We start from the raw sequence: 15,893 nt of genomic DNA, 5'->3' as shown, positions 1-15,893 counted from the left end.
TTAAAAACACTGGAACAGTGGTTAACCTGCCTGGTATTGGATGCAAGTTTATCTTGCCCCTGTGCACAGTGATGAAAATAGTTCAGGAGGCAAAGTGAAATCCAAGGTCCAAAGTTGAAGAATTACAGAATGTGATCGCATCTTTGCGTTACCAGGTCTCCAAATAAAATTAGACACCACCTCCATGCCAATAGCCTCTTTGAAAGGTTTGCCAGAAAATATATTTCATTGAGAGCAACCAGCAAATGTATCATCGCTCATTCAATAGCCAAGCATGCTCAAAAGTAAGTATTCAAAATATTTCACAATATGGGTAGACTATTCCTGTGCGATAGGAGCACATCGCCTATTTATTAATCTCAGTCTTTAAGGCAGGAGATAGAAACACAATCCATTGATGAGCAAAGACAGACACTCACACAATCAAAACCTTATCTACATAATGAGAGTGGATGTTTGTGTTTAAATCTAATATGAACATAAAGGGTCTGGGCAATCCCACCACTTATTCATTTTCCCTGAAAACTACATTGCTAGGAAGCTCTCTAAGACCAATCAACAGAGAGAGGTTCAGGGGAGGAGGGAGGCTTTGAATGCCTCTCACCTCTTACTGCTGAATAGTCGGAAGGGATCAATGCTTTCGCAAGTCCTCTGCGACTGGAAACCTCATCATTATTCCACCAGCCCGTCGCCGTCGCTCAGACTATGAATAGTCAATAACAAATGAACAGGCAGGAAATTAGGTGCCAGGCGAGTGGGCTTGAACCACACAGGAAGGCGTGTCTGCCATGAGTGCTGTTCGTGTGCCTCAGGTTGATGCGTGCTGCAGCTCCCTCTTTGCCTTTGTGAACTCCAGCTCTTCAAACATTCAAAAGATGATTCGCCTTGGTGACTATCCTAGTGGATGGCGAGTGGCTCTAAACTCTGTGGAATACGTATTTTTTTCTGCTTTTTCTTTCTGCAGAAGATGAATAGGGTTGATTAAGTCCTTCAGTGAGAACTCTTCTCACCTGGCTGTGGGGTATCCTGACCAGGCTCTGAGGGGTGGCACTTCCAGGATAGGTGTGTTGGAGACAGGGGCACATGGGTCACTGAGTGTACGTGTCTGTCCTTGGCAGGTGGTCTCAGCAGCCCTGTGTGACGCCCTCTGTGAGTGGTGGTGGGCACAGAGAGTCCTCAGAGAGGATGTTCCTATGGGCAGGAAGCAAAGGAGCTCAGGGATCAGGAAGTGAGAGAAGGTATGGTACCCTTTATACTTTACACAGCACAAAGAATCATGGGGCAGATCTATGATGCACTTCTGAAAAGTTTGTCATTTTGTTTTTGAAAAGGAACAGACAAACTTAAGACATGAAATTTGTCACCGTAACAAATGCTTGGTAAATCTGACTGAGTTTTATGTTTTTTTTTAAATCAGAAATCTAGTTAATTTCATTATACTTACATCTGTAACGAGCTTTACTAAGATTGGGATGTGTTTCATTCTACAATGTCTGATTCTTTTTTTGTTGGTTTGTCAAAGCTTTTCATCTTTTTTACATCAATGAGAATCAAATTTGTGCACCCAGCTTTAAGCTGTAATAATTGTGAATAAAAGGGAAAATCTGTCAGTTTGTATTTGGAAAAACTCCACCCCTGAACTCCACCCCTGCAAAAAAAAAAATTCATCTACATGTCTACAAGTCAACAGTAATATTAGCTATGATGTTTTCGCATTATTCGTGAAGGAAAGTAAATCACACGATCAAGTGTGCAAAATGTAAAAAATTATTTATTTAAAGCTTTGCATGTCCATGCCCAAGAGAAGAGAATTAAATTCATATGGTCCCTTAAAAGGCTATTAATTGTATTGATTTGACTAATGCTATTTGGTCAAGTCAGATGACCTCATGATGCAACCCTGTTAAGTGTGTGTGTGTGTGTGTGTGTGTGTGTGTTGGTAATGTATGAATCAGGACTATTTATCAGAAGGTCCGGGAGTATGACGTGCTAGACAAGAGGAAGACAGTGACAGCGCTGAAGGCTGGGGAGGACAGAGCTATTCTCCTGGGACTCAGCATGATCCTCTTCTCTGTGATGATGTACTTTGTGCTTGGCATTACCATGGTGCGCTCCTACTCAGACAGGTAATTTGCTCTCACTCACCAGGTCAATCACAATGTCCTGAAGTCTTTCTTCATGTAGCCACATGCATGTCAAAGAAAAAGCTGCTGTTAGATCTTCATCATGTCAACATGTGTATATTACTTTGGCTATTTCAGGATAATCGCTCAAATGCTGTCTGAACTGTCACTGAAACGCACCAGTTAGCCAAGATGTCTTTAAAGTGCATGGCAAACTATACAATCCCCCTATATTAGCCTCTCCCGGGAGCTACCACTAAGTAGCTAAAACTGTGCATTCCAAATGGTGTGGTCCCTCTATACTTTAGTTGTGGACATAAATTGCAGTCAGAGGCATTTAAGATGCCAGCTGAGGCTTATGAGTAGCATTTGCGTTATGAGCTCAATGTAATTGTTACAGCATGAAAGCAGGGGACACAGGGGACAAACTCAGTACACAATAGCCTATCACAATACAGCACCAATTACACTGCAAGGCACCAACGTCATTCCAAACCACAGTGTGCTGCAATTTTTTATTTAATTTCACCTCAAGTCGTTCCTTTTCTATTTGGATTAGGTGAAAAAGTAGTGCAACATTTATCCTTGCAGAGAAATTGAAAAGCAAGTTATTCAGAATATTACTTTTCCCTAGGTCTAAGGTTATTTTCCAAATATCAGTATGTAGACTATAAAGCATATTCAAGGGCTATTCAAGTTATTCAAGAGGTTAAGATATACCGGTAAAGTGGACAGACTTCGGAATTCAGCTGGAGATAATCACCATAATCTGCTATTTGCTAGTGTTGTCAATCTTTTCTCCCATTTCTACTACTCAACTGATTGTCTGCTTCATATCATGCAGTATCCTGAAAATTCCTACAACTTCTCCCTTTTTCATTTAATTCATTGTTAGTCATGGGTGTTGTGTCGTTGGATACAGTTGATGTTGAACTTACTCGTGTGGCATCCAGACAGCAGTATGTCAGAGGGCACCGGGGTAGAGCTATACACAGGTCAGTAACTCTTTAATGTTGCTCCCTACCCTCCCCACCCCCATGCCATGTAGTGTGTGGACGGAGGAATCCGGCTGCACTGTGCTCAACTCCACCATCGTGGCGGAGATTAACTGTACCTACAGCTGCGGCTCCGAGTGCTGGAAAAGCTCCAAGTACCCGTGCCTACAGGTGTTTGTCAGTCTCAACACATCCGGAAAGGTTGTACGACTCTCCCACAATGAGGAGGCACAGGACGCCAACCCAGAGGTGAGACAGAGGACATGCCAAAACATAACATGTCAAACGGTAATCCTATATTTCATTATCTTGCTTCAGCTACGGTAATATACACCTGGTTTTACTGATCTTTACTAACAAATGATGTGGTAGCAATGTACAATCAAATGATTCAATACAAAACAGTATATAAGCACAACTATGAAATGTGTATTTACCATGTAATTCATTTAATGTAGGGCAGTTCCACACTAAGAGTGATGCTGAGGCTCAGATTTTTTACTTTAAAATGTCTAACAAAAACCAATGATTGCAAAGTTAATACAGACCATACAACTCTATGCACAAGGACTACTTTGAACAATTTCTCCAGAAAATTGTATAAAAACACATTTACTTGGAGAGCAGTGCAGATGCGAAGTTTGGTAACAGAATGGCGGCACCAACAGCACAAACCGTTATTCTGTTACCAAACTTTGCATCCCCACTAGGCACATTGGTTGAATCATTGTTGTTTCAACATAATTTGTCAGCGTATTGTGATGTGGAATTTACATGGAAAATACATTTGATTTGTGTGGCTCAGTCGGTAGAGCATGGCGGCAAATCCCACTTATGCAAAAGTAGTGGAAAAGTCGCTTTGGACAAAATTAAATGGGATTAAAAAAAGTTAGCAAATCTTGTTTTGAGGCTGAAATTTAAAGCACAGGATTATGTCATCACTGTGATCAATTTTCAACATAGGCAAACCTGGCATAAAATATGTTGAATTTGTACCTTTTGAAACTTTATATCCACTATCAGAAAAACAATTATAGTTGGGGAGCACCTCTTACTGGTGAACTGATCTATCTACAGCTATTCATTTGGTGTCCCATCCTGGGTTTTAACTATGCCCAGTCCTGCTTAGCTTTGATATTTGTCACTGACTAATACCGATGTGCTACCATGAGAATAATTGTTGAAAGATCTCTTAATAAATAAATATATTCACCGTGTTGCTATCGAAGTCATTCCAAAGGGTAGGCTTACCAAAGCAAATAAAATGTTACCATACTTTATAAGTCATGTATATCATCAATAATACTATTTAGGCCTATACAGTGCATTTGGAAAGTATTCAGACACCTTGACTTTTGTCACATTTTGTTACGTTACAGCCTTTTTCTAAAATTGATTTAATTGATGAGGGAAAAAAAACAATCTATGCACAATACCCCACAATGACAAAGCAAAAACAATTTTTTTGACATTTTTGAAATCGGTCTGAATACTTTCCGAATACACTGTGTAGCGTTTCCACGTCATCATCAACTATTGTTTCAATTCAACCTAGGGTTCAACTAACAGTAGACAACACATATCGGCTTAGGGTTTCTGAACTTTGGTTGATTTCAAATGTAATCTTCAAGTTAATCATTAATGTTGGATTCACGTCTCCATCTCAAACAAAAATCAAAGTTATAACCCCCTAAAGTCGATTGTCCGCGCGCCCTAAATCTAATTAGCATAATACAAAAATCCTCATTCATCCGTCAGTTTAAAATAAAGATATCTGGTTTTGCTTGGGATGCGTCTCAATCAACCACATTCCCGGTAAAAGGTGACAGAGCTAGAGCAGTGTTTGTCAGACCATGATACATCCCGAAATTCACACAATCGCCTGTAGCGTCTGAACAGTTTGGCCTACAAAGTATTAAGACCACTCTATGGAAAGATGAGACACACAGTACCAGTCACAAGTTTGGACACCTACTCATTCAAGCGTTTTTCTTTATCTTTACTATTTTCTACATTGTAGATGTGTTTGAGCCAATTAGTTGTGTTGTGACAAGGTAAGGGGTCAAATACAAAGTCCATATTATGGCAAGAACAGCTTGAATAAGCAAAGAGAAAAAAACAGTCCATTACTTTAAGACATGACGATCAGTCAATCCAGAACATTTCAAGAACTTTGAAAAATTCTTCAAATGCAGTCACAAAAACCACCAAGCGCTATGATGAAACTGGCTCTTATGAGGACCGCCACAGGAAAGGAAGACCCAGAGTTACCTCTGCTGCAGAGGATAAGGTCATTACAGTTAACTGCACCTCAGATTGCAGCCCAAATAAATGCTTCAAGTAACAGGCACATCTCAACATCAACTGTTCAGAGGAGACTGTCAATCAGGCCTTCATGGTCAAATTGCTGCAAAGAAACCACTACTAAAGGACACCAATAAGAAGAGACTTGCTTGGGACATGAAAAATGAGCAATGTACATTAGACCAGTATGCAAACTCCTCCGGACCGAGGGGCGGCTCCGGACCGAGGGGCGGCTCCGGACCGAGGGGCGGCTCTGGACAGGCGGGAGACTCTATAGCCAAAGGACGGAGAGACTGCCAGGTGCGGGGGGCAGCCACCGGATGGCTGGTGCGTGGAGGTGGCACTGGATGGAACGGACCGTGCAGGCGCACTGGAGCTCTTGAGCACCGAACCTGCCCAACCTTACCTGGTTGAATGCTCCCGGTCTCCTGGCTGTGCCCAGGATCCTTTTCCGTCCAACTCGTCCTCCCATGTCCATTCTTCCTTGCGCTACTCCTGCTGCCGCTGCCTGTCACCACGCTGCTTGGTCCTGTTGTGGTGGGTGATTCTGTAACGGTTTTCTTCCGTTGAAGGAGAGGAGGACCATAACGCAGCGTAAATAGAGTTCAACATGTTTAATCAAGACCATACACGAGAACACTACAAAATACAAAACAAATGTGAAAAAACCGAAACAGTCCTATCTGGTGCAATGACACAAAGACAGAGGACAACCACCCCCAAAACCCAACACAAAACAGGCTACCTAAATATGGTTCCCAATCAGAGACAATGACAAACACCTGCCTCTGATTGAGAACCATATCAAAAACATTCTATGTTTTGTGTTTCTATCTGGCAACCCCTTTTCTTGTTAACAAACTATAGTTTTGGCAAGTCGGTTAGGACATCTACTTTGTGCATGACACAAGTCATTTTTCCAAAAATTGTTTACAGACAGATTATTTAACTTGTAATTCACTGTTTCACAATTTCAGTGGGTCAGAAGTTTACATACACTAAGTTGACTGTCTTTAAACAGCTTGGAAAATTCCAGAAAATTATGTCAAGGCTTTAAAAGCTTCTGAAAGGCTAATTGACATCATTTGAGTCAATTGGAGGTGTACCTGTGGATGTATTTCAAGGCTAACCTTCAAACTCAGTGCCTCTTTGCTTAACATCATGGAATAGTCAAAAGAAATCAGCCAAGACCTCAGAAAAAAAATTGTGGAACTCCACAAGTTTGGTTCATCCTTGGGAGCAATTTCCAAACACCTGAAGGTACCACGTTCATCTGAACAAACAATAGTACGCAAGTATAAACACCATGAGACCAAGCAGCCATCATACCGCTCAGGAAGGAGACACGTTCTGTCTCCTACAGATGAACGTACTTTGGTTTGAAAAGTGCAAATCAATCCTAGGACAACAGCAAAGGACCTTGTGAAGATTCTGTAGGAAGCAGGTACAAAAGTATCTAAATCCACAGTAAAACGAGTCCTATATCGACATAATTTGAAAGGTCGCTCAGCAAGGAAGAAGCCACTGCTCCAAAACCGCCATTAAAAAGCCAGACTATGGTTTGCAACTGCACATGGGGACAAAGATCGTACTTTTTGGAGAAATGTCCTCTGCTCTGATGAAACGAAAATGTTACTGTTTGGCCATAACGACCATCATTATGTTTGGAGGAAAAAGGGGGGAGGCTTGCAAGTCGTAGAACACCATCCCAGCCATGAAGCACAGGGGTGGCAGCATCATGTTGTGGGGTTGGCAGCATCATGTTGTGGGGTTGGCAGCATCATGTTGTGGAGGTGCTTTGCTGCAGGAGGGAATGGTGCACTTTACAAAATAGATGGCATCATGAAGAGGGAAATTATGTGGATATTGAAGCAACATCTCAAGACATCAGTCAAGTTAAAGCTTGGTCGCAAATTGGTCTTCCAAATGGACAATGACTCCAAGCATACTTCCAAAGTTGTGGCAAAATGGCTTCAGAACAACAAAATCAAGGTATTAGTGGCCATCACAAAGCCCTGACCTCAATCCTATAGAACATTTTGTGGGCAGAACTGAAAAAGTGTGTACAAGTAAGGAGGCCTACAAGCCTGACTCCGTTACACAAGCTCAGGAGGAATGGGCCAAAATTCACCCAACTTATTGTGGGAAGCTTGTGGAAGTCTACCCAAAACGTTTGACCCAAGTTAAACAATTTCAAGGAAATGCTACCAAATACATTAAATTAGTATGTGAACTTCTGACCTACTGGGAATGTTGGTTAATGAAATAGAAGCTGAAGAAAATCATTCACTCTACTTTCTGAAAGTTTCACTTTCTGAAAATAAAGTGGTGATCCTAACTGACCTAAGACAGGGACTTTTACTATAATTAAATGTCAGGAATTGTGAACTGAGTTTAAATGTATTTGGCTAAGGTGTATGTAAACTTTTGACTTCAACTGTATATCTATCTTATCTGCCTTTATAAGGTCTTCAAAAGCCAAGTCAACAAATAGATCACCGACCATTTCGATTCCCACTGTGCCTTCTCTGCTATGCAATCTGGTTTCCGAGCTGGTCATGGGTGCACCTCAGCCACGCTCAAGGTCCTAAACGATATCATAACCGCCATCTGGCAGTCTCTATGGGGTGCCACAGGGTTCAATCCTTTACACATCAATGATGTCGCTCTTGCTGCTGGTGATTCTCTGATCCACCTCTACACCGACAACACCATTCTGTACACTTCTGGCCCTTCTTTGGACACTGTATTAACTAACCTCCAGACGAGCTTCAATGCCATACAACTCTCCTTCCATGGCCTCCAACTGCTCTTAAATGCAAGTAAAACTAAATGCATGCTCTTCAACCGCACCTGCCCACCTGTACAGCAAGACTACTCTGGATGGTTCTGACTTAGAATATGTGAACAACTACAAATACCTAGGTGTCTAGTCGGACTGTAAACTCTCCTTCCAGACTCACATTAAGCATCTCCAATCCAAAAATAAATCTAGAATTGGCTTCCGATTTCGCAACAAAGCATCCGTCACTCATGCTCCTTAACATAGTCCGTTTTACGAGGGTATCTTACCAATCCTTGACTTCGGCGATGTCATTTACAAAATAACCTCCAACACTCTACTCAGCAAATTGGATGCAGTCTATCACAGTGCCATCTGTTTTGTCACCATTGCCCCATATACTACCCACCACTGCAACCTGTATGCTCTCGTTGGCTGGCCCTCGCTTCATATTCGTTGCCAAACCCACTGGCTCCAGGTCATCTATGTATTTTTCTAGGTAAAGCCCCACCTTATCTCAGCTCACTGGTCACCATAGCAGCACCCACCTGGAGCACGTGCTCCAGCAGGTATATTTTACTGGTCACCCCCAAAGCCAATTCCTCCTTTGGCCGCCTTTCCTTCCAGTTCTCTGCTGCCAATGACTGGAAGGAATTGCAAAAATCACTGAAGCTGGAGACTCATATCTCCCTTACTAATTTTAAGCACCAGCAGCTCACAGATCACTGCACCTGTACATAGCCCATCTGTAAATAGCCCATCCAACTACCTCATCCCCATACTGTCCATTTTTTTTGCTCCTTTGCACCCCAGTATCTCTACTTGCACATTCATCTTCTGCACATCTATCACTCCAGTTTTTAATTGCTAAATTGTAATTATTTCGCCAATATGGCCTATTTATTGCCTTACCTCCCTTATCTTACCTCATTTGCACACACTTTTTTTCTATTTTGTTATTGACTGTATGTTTGCTTATTCCATGTGTAACTCTGTTTGTGTCGCACTGCTTTGCTTTATCTTGGCCAGGTTGCAGTTGTAAATGAGAACTTGTTCTCAATTAGCCTACCTGGTTAAATAAAGGTGGGGGAAAAACGAGAGAGAAAAAAACTTGATCAAACCTGACGAACTGGCACAGACATGTCAGGATTTGGCCAGGGTTGTTCCAGTTGTTTGTCAGTAGATGTCCCCATTGTGCTTTTTGTCCCTGTGTTTTTCCCTTGACCCCCATTATTGTTTGCACCTGTGTCTTGTTTCCCCTGAGTGTATTTAAACCCTTTGTTTCCCTCAGTTCTGTGCTCTGTGTTTGTATGTTGGCACCCTGCCCTAGTGTTCTGTGTGCGCTTGTCGATTCCGGGTAACGTTCTTGTGGTATTCTGTTTTTTTGTTTTAGTTTAGTTTTGGTGAGTTTCTTTTTAGATCTTTTTGTGTTTTTCCTTCCACCTTTTGGATTTGCCATTTTTTATTTTTAGGATTTTTTCTTCATTAAATACACCGTCTTAAGTACTGCTGTGTCTGCCTCATCTTCTGGGTTCTGCTGTCTATTCGTGGCTCAGTTGGTTAAGTGACTGTTTCTCACTCCGGAGACCCAGGTTGAAACCGGGTCCTGACAGAAACACAGAGCCAAAAATGAACCCAGAGGCAGCCAGTTCCCAGGACCTTTTTGCCACGCTGTCCCACCACCAGGAGACTGTCCAACGCCACGAAGCCGCCCTGGTTCAGCAAGAGGCCTTAATGGCAAGACATTCTCATCTTCTGTCGGAGATGCTGACTTCCATTAAGCAAATGTCTGATCGACTTACCCCGGCAACAGTTCCCGTCCCAGTACCTCAAGTTCACGTACCCATGGCAGTTAACCCCCTGGCTGAACCTCGTCTTCCACCTCCCCAACGGTTCTCAGGTGATCCAAGTGCTTGTAAAGGGTTTCTCACTCAATGTTCTCTCTCCTTTGAGCTGCAACCCTCGTCGTTTCCCACCGACCGGTCTAAGATCGCATATATCATCACCCTGCTGTCGGAAAAAGCCCTGGCCTGGGCTACTGCTGTGTGGGATGCCCATAGTTCCTGCTGTGCCAGCTACTCTGCCTTTGCTGAGGAATTCAAACGAGTGTTTCAAGGCCCAAGCAGTGGTTCTGACTCAGCCAAACAGCTCCTGACTCTCCATCAAGGTTGGCGCAGCGTGACGGACTATGCCATCCAGTTCCGCACGGTAGCAGCAGCGAGTGGCTGGAACAACGAGGCGCTCACGGTGTGCTTTCTGAAAGGCCTTTCCGGCACTATCCAAGATGAACTGGCCACTCGGGAACCACCGGACAATCTCGAGTCCCTGATCAAGTTGGCCTCACGCATTGACCAGCGTCTGAGAGAGAGAGAACTCAACCGTAGACCTCTAGCCCCTATCAGTCCCAGCTCCGAGCTCCCACCTTTATCATCACTGGCTCCACCGGAACCCATGCAGATTGGACGCATCTCCCAGGCTGAGAGAGACCGCCGGATGAGGGAGCGACGCTGTCTATATTGCGGCAAACCGGGCCATTTCCGTTCACGTGTCCCGGGCTCCAGGGAAACGCTCTGTCCCGTACAGACCGGGGGAACTGTAACGGGAAACATAACCTCCTCCCATCCGTCCAACTCCCGTCTGCTCATTCCAGTCACCCTCTCCTGGGACAACCACAAGCTTCACCTTCAAGCCTTGGTAGACTCTGGAGCCGCAGGTAACTTCATGGATGGTGTCTGGGCGAAGGAGAATGGCGTTCCCTCTGAACCTCTAAGTGACCCCATGAGGGTTACTACATTGGATGGAAGCCCTTTGGGATCTGGACTTGTCACTCATGTCACTACCTCCTTGAGACTTTCAGTTTCACAACACCAGGAATTGATGAACTTTCATTTGATCTCCTGTTCCGAGTTCCCTCTCGTCCTTGGATACCCCTGGCTTCACAGCCATAACCCTCACATCGACTGGTCTGTGGGCACTATCAAGCAGTGGGGTCCTACGTGCCAAGCTACTTGTATTTTCCAGAATTCCCGAGTTCTACTCCCGAGTCTTTAGAATCCATCGACCTGACCCGAGTTCCCGAGTGTTACCATGACCTCAAACTGGTGTTTAGCAAACAGAGGGCCACCATGCTACCACCCCATAGATCTTACGATTGCCCCATCGACCTGTTTCCGGGCACTTGCCCCCCAGGGGTCGGATCTTTTCCCTATCTCCACCCGAACGAGCTGCTATGGATACCTACATCAAGGACTCTCTGGAAGCAGGCCTCATGCGTCCATCCACCTCCCGGCGGGAGCAGGGTTTTTCTTTGTGGCCAAGAAAGACGGTGGATTACGTCCTTGCATCGACTACCGGGGACTCAATGACATAACCGTCCGTAACCGTTACCCGCTACCCCTTATGGCCACAGCCTTCGAGCTGCTCCAGGAAGCAGTTGTTTTCACTAAGCTTGACCTGCGGAACGCATACCATCTTGTGCGGATCAGACCTGGTGACGAGTGGAAGACCGCTTTCAACACGCCTACTGGTCACTATGAATACTTGGTGATGCCCTTCGGCCTGACCAACGCCCCAGCGGTGTTCCAAGCGCTCATAAACGATGTGCTTAGGGATATGCTTAACATATTTGTGTTCGTTTACTTGGATGACATCTCCCTTCAAGAACACACTAAGCATGTCAGACAAGTACTCAAACGCCTCCTGGACAGCCATCTGTACGTTAAGCCGGAAAAATGTGAATTCCATTCATCCCGAGTACAATTCCTGGGATTTGTAGTGGAACCCGGTCGAGTCCAAATGGACCCTAGGAAGGTAGGGGCGGTAGCGGATTGGCCCACCCCCAAATCCGTTAAGGATGTTCAGCGTTTCCTGGGCTTCACTAACTTTTACCGCAAGTTCATCAAGAACTTCAGTTTGGTGGCAGCTCCTCTCTCAGCTTTAACCAAAGGTGGCAATGCAAGGTTTTTTGGGGAAGAGAAGCTGAGACGGCCTTCCAAGGACTCAAGCAGCGCATCCTCTCTGCTCCCATCCTGATACTACCGACTACGGATGAACCATTTGTGGTGGAGGTAGACGCATCAGAGGTTGGTGTTGGAGCTGTCCTGTCTCAGAGGGGTGAAGACAAGAAGCTTCATCCGTGCGCTTTCTTCTCACACCGGCTTACCCCGACTGAGAGGAACTACGATGTGGGGATCGTGAACTCCTAGCGGTTAAGATGGCATTGAAGGAATGGAGACACTGGCTCGAGGGGGCTTCTCACCCGTTTCAAGTGCTTACGGACCACAAAAATCTGGAGTATATCCAGCAGGCGAAGCGATTGAACTCTAGACAAGCTAGATGGTCTCTTTTCTTCAATCGATTCCAGTTTATCCTCACCTATCGGCCCGGGTCGAAGAATCTCAAACCGGATGCCCTGTCCCGAGTCTACGCTCCTGCCATTCGAGATGACACGGACATGCCTGTCCTTCCTGCTGCTAAGATTGTGGCTCCGATCTCGTGGCAAGTTGAGGATACCGTGAGACGTGCTCAAGCTAGCGAACCGGACCCTAAAGGAGGCCCTGCCAATCGGTTGTTTGTCCCCAAGGCAGTGAGGACTCAGGTCCTTCTGTGGGGGCACTCCTCTCGCCTCACCTGTCATCCGGGCGTAGGTCGCACCTTGGAGTTCATCCAGCGTAAGTTCTGGTGGCCTACCATAAGAGAAGACGTTGCCACTTTCGTCAATGCCTGCCCCGTGTGCTGCCAGGGCAAATCTTCTCACCTCCGCCCTCAAGGACTCCTTCACCCTTTACCTGTTCCCCACAGACCCTGGTCCCATATCTCATTGGACTTTATTACTGGACTTCCTCCATCCCATGGCAATACTACTATCCTAGTCATAATCGACAGGTTTTCAAAGGCGGCCAGGTTCGTCCCTCTGACTAAGTTACCTTCTGCCAAGGAAACGGCTGAGTTGGTAATTAATCATGTGTTCCGAGTCTTCGGCATTCCTCAAGATGTGGTTTCTGACAGAGGTCCCCAGTTCGCCTCAAGGTTTTGGAAGGCCTTCTGCCAACTCATGGGGGCTTCTGCCAGTCTATCTTCAGGGTACCATCCGGAGTCCAACGGCCAAACAGAGAGGATGAATCAAGAGCTGGAAACCACCCTCCGATGTATGACTCGTGACAACCCGTCCACATGGTCATCCTTTTGTTTGGGCCGAATACGCGCACAACACCTTGCGCTCCTCCTCCACTGGTATGTCCCCCACGAGTGTCAGTTTGGCTATGCTCCTCCATTGTTCCCGGACCAGGAGGCAGAAGTCAGTGTGCCTTCAGCCTTGAGATTCGTCAGACGCTGTCGGCTTATGTGGAGGAAGACCCGTCTTAATCTGATGCGTTCCTCACAGAGGTATCAACAACAAGCCAACAGACGTCGCCGTCCCGGGCCTACCCTGCGCCCCGGCCAGAGAGTCTGGCTCTCCACAAGAGACTTACCTCTACGGGTGGAGTCTCGCAAGCTGTCCCAAAAATACATCGGTCCCTTCAAGGTTGCCAGGAGAGTTAACCCAGTTTCTTATCGCCTACACTTACCCAGATCCCTTAAGATTAATCCCACATTTCATGTGTCTTTGTTAAAACCTGTTGTTTTTTCTCCCCTTGTCCCGGCAGACAGACCTCCCCCTCCGCCTCGTGTCATTGGAGGCCAGCCGGCTTATACCGTCCACCGGATACTGGATTCCCGCCGGGTGCAGCGGTCCTGGCAGTATCTGGTGGACTGGGAAGGCTACGGTCCTGAGGAGCGCTCCTGGGTTCCTGCCAGAGACATCCTGGACCCTGACCTCATTCGTCAGTTCAGGGTCCTCCACCCTGAGAGAGCTGGTAGGAACGTCAGGAGCCGTTCCTGGGGGGATTCTGTCAGGATTTGGCCAGGGTTGTTCCAGTTGTTTGTCAGTAGATGTCCCCATTGTGCTTTTTGTCCCTGTGTTTTTCCCTTGACCCCCATTATTGTTTGCACCTGTGTCTTGTTTCCCCTGAGTGTATTTAAACCCTTTGTTTCCCTCAGTTCTGTGCTCTGTGTTTGTATGTTGGCACCCTGCCCTAGTGTTCTGTGTGCTCTTGTCGATTCCGGGTAACGTTCTTGTGGTATTCTGTTTTTTTGTTTTAGTTTAGTTTTGGTGAGTTTCTTTTTAGATCTTTTTGTGTTTTTCCTTCCACCTTTTGGATTTGCCATTTTTTATTTTTAGGATTTTTTCTTCATTAAATACACCGTCTTAAGTACTGCTGTGTCTGCCTCATCTTCTGGGTTCTGCTGTCTATTCGTGGCTCAGTTGGTTAAGTGACTGTTTCTCACTCCGGAGACCCAGGTTCGAAACCGGGTCCTGACAAGACAGACAGAAAACACAGGTATAAATACTCAGTGTGGAAGTTGGGCGACACCTGGTGACAGGTGAAACAGATCAGGGCGTGACAGTGCACAGTGATAATAGAATATCTGACATTGTATTACCATTTGAACTTTGTTGTGCTTTAAAATGGTTGGAAGCGTGCGGAAAACACATTTAGATGACAACTAAACCAAAATCAGACATTGTTTTTCTATTGGAACTTGGTTATGCTTTTAGGTGGTTGAACGCAGTGACAACACATTGTGAATTCAACAAACCTCTGGCTGTCTTTTTGAGTTGGTGAATAAAGGTTGAAATCTCAATGATCAACGTCTCAACCAAATATTACCCACATTTTCACGTTGAAATGATGTGTGCCTAACTCTTCATGTTAATGTGTTTTGTAAAATTGTCTGTGAAAATTGTTAAAAATAGTCCTTGTGCATAGGTATTGTTTGTTTAACTTTGCAATCATTGTTTTTTGTTCGACATACATTTTAAAGTGAAAAATAAAACATTTTATTTACTGTGATCTGATTCTCAGCATCACTCTGTTATCGTGGAATTGCCCTGTAACAATGAGAAAACAATATGGTTTAATCCACCCTAATTTGCTAAAAAGAAATAAAGTTTATCACAATGCACCCACATAAAAACACTGGAAACGGAAGGGCCTCGAGTTCTAATTAACTTCAGACGACTCCACCTCAATACATTACTTGAGGTGAGAGGTGAAAAACTTGCAGCTGACGACAAATTCTAGAGGTTACATTTCAATTCAACTCATCCAAGACAAGCAGTTAACCCACTGTATTCTTAATAAATATGTCTTTGTTCTCTTAGTGCTTCTATGTGCCCAAATGCCAGAAGGACTTCAATGCGATCCACAGTGTCGTAGTGAACATCTCAGAGTGTCTGAAAACACAGCAGCAGGTGCTGTGTTACATGGACCCAGGTGAACAGCAGGACAGTGCTCTACTGACACGCATCTATGGACGATTGGCAGTGTTCCACTCACTCTTTTGGCCAACCTGCACCCTCATTGGTGGAACCATCATCATCGCTATGGTGAAGCTCACCCAGTACCTGTCCATCATGTGTGAACAGGTGGGCAGGATCAAAAGGTGAGAGTAAGTCCAGCGACAGGGGACAGGTGCCAGGCTACAAGGCCAGGGGCCAGGCTACAGGGGCCAAGGGATAGGCTACAGTAGCAGCACAAGGTCCTGGTTTTCATATGCAGCCTAGGAACCTTAAGGAAGCTCTTTATATTCCATTTGCCCTAAAGACTTGTGTATGAGAGCTGAGCAACAGGGGATCTGGGGGCTTAT

At 45.1% G+C, this 15,893-nt stretch overlaps 1 protein-coding gene across 1 annotated transcript; it reads left to right on the top strand.

Annotated features, from left to right (window-relative positions):
• Nucleotides 1–1,125: 1,125 nt before the first annotated feature.
• On the top strand, nt 1,126–15,693 carry LOC135555121 (calcium-activated potassium channel subunit beta-2-like). Its single transcript, XM_064987481.1, has 4 exons — nt 1,126–1,238; nt 1,956–2,126; nt 3,172–3,367; nt 15,409–15,693. Exons 1-4 carry the CDS (start codon nt 1,186–1,188, stop codon nt 15,691–15,693), a joined length of 705 nt encoding a protein of 234 aa, XP_064843553.1. The 5' UTR covers nt 1,126–1,185.
• Nucleotides 15,694–15,893: the final 200 nt, after the last annotated feature.

Source organism: Oncorhynchus masou, chromosome 15 (genome assembly GCF_036934945.1).
Source record: "Oncorhynchus masou masou isolate Uvic2021 chromosome 15, UVic_Omas_1.1, whole genome shotgun sequence".
NCBI lineage: Eukaryota > Metazoa > Chordata > Actinopteri > Salmoniformes > Salmonidae > Oncorhynchus > Oncorhynchus masou.
The sequence above is the reverse complement of the archived record's forward strand: the minus strand, read 5'-3'. Positions and strand labels throughout refer to the sequence as shown.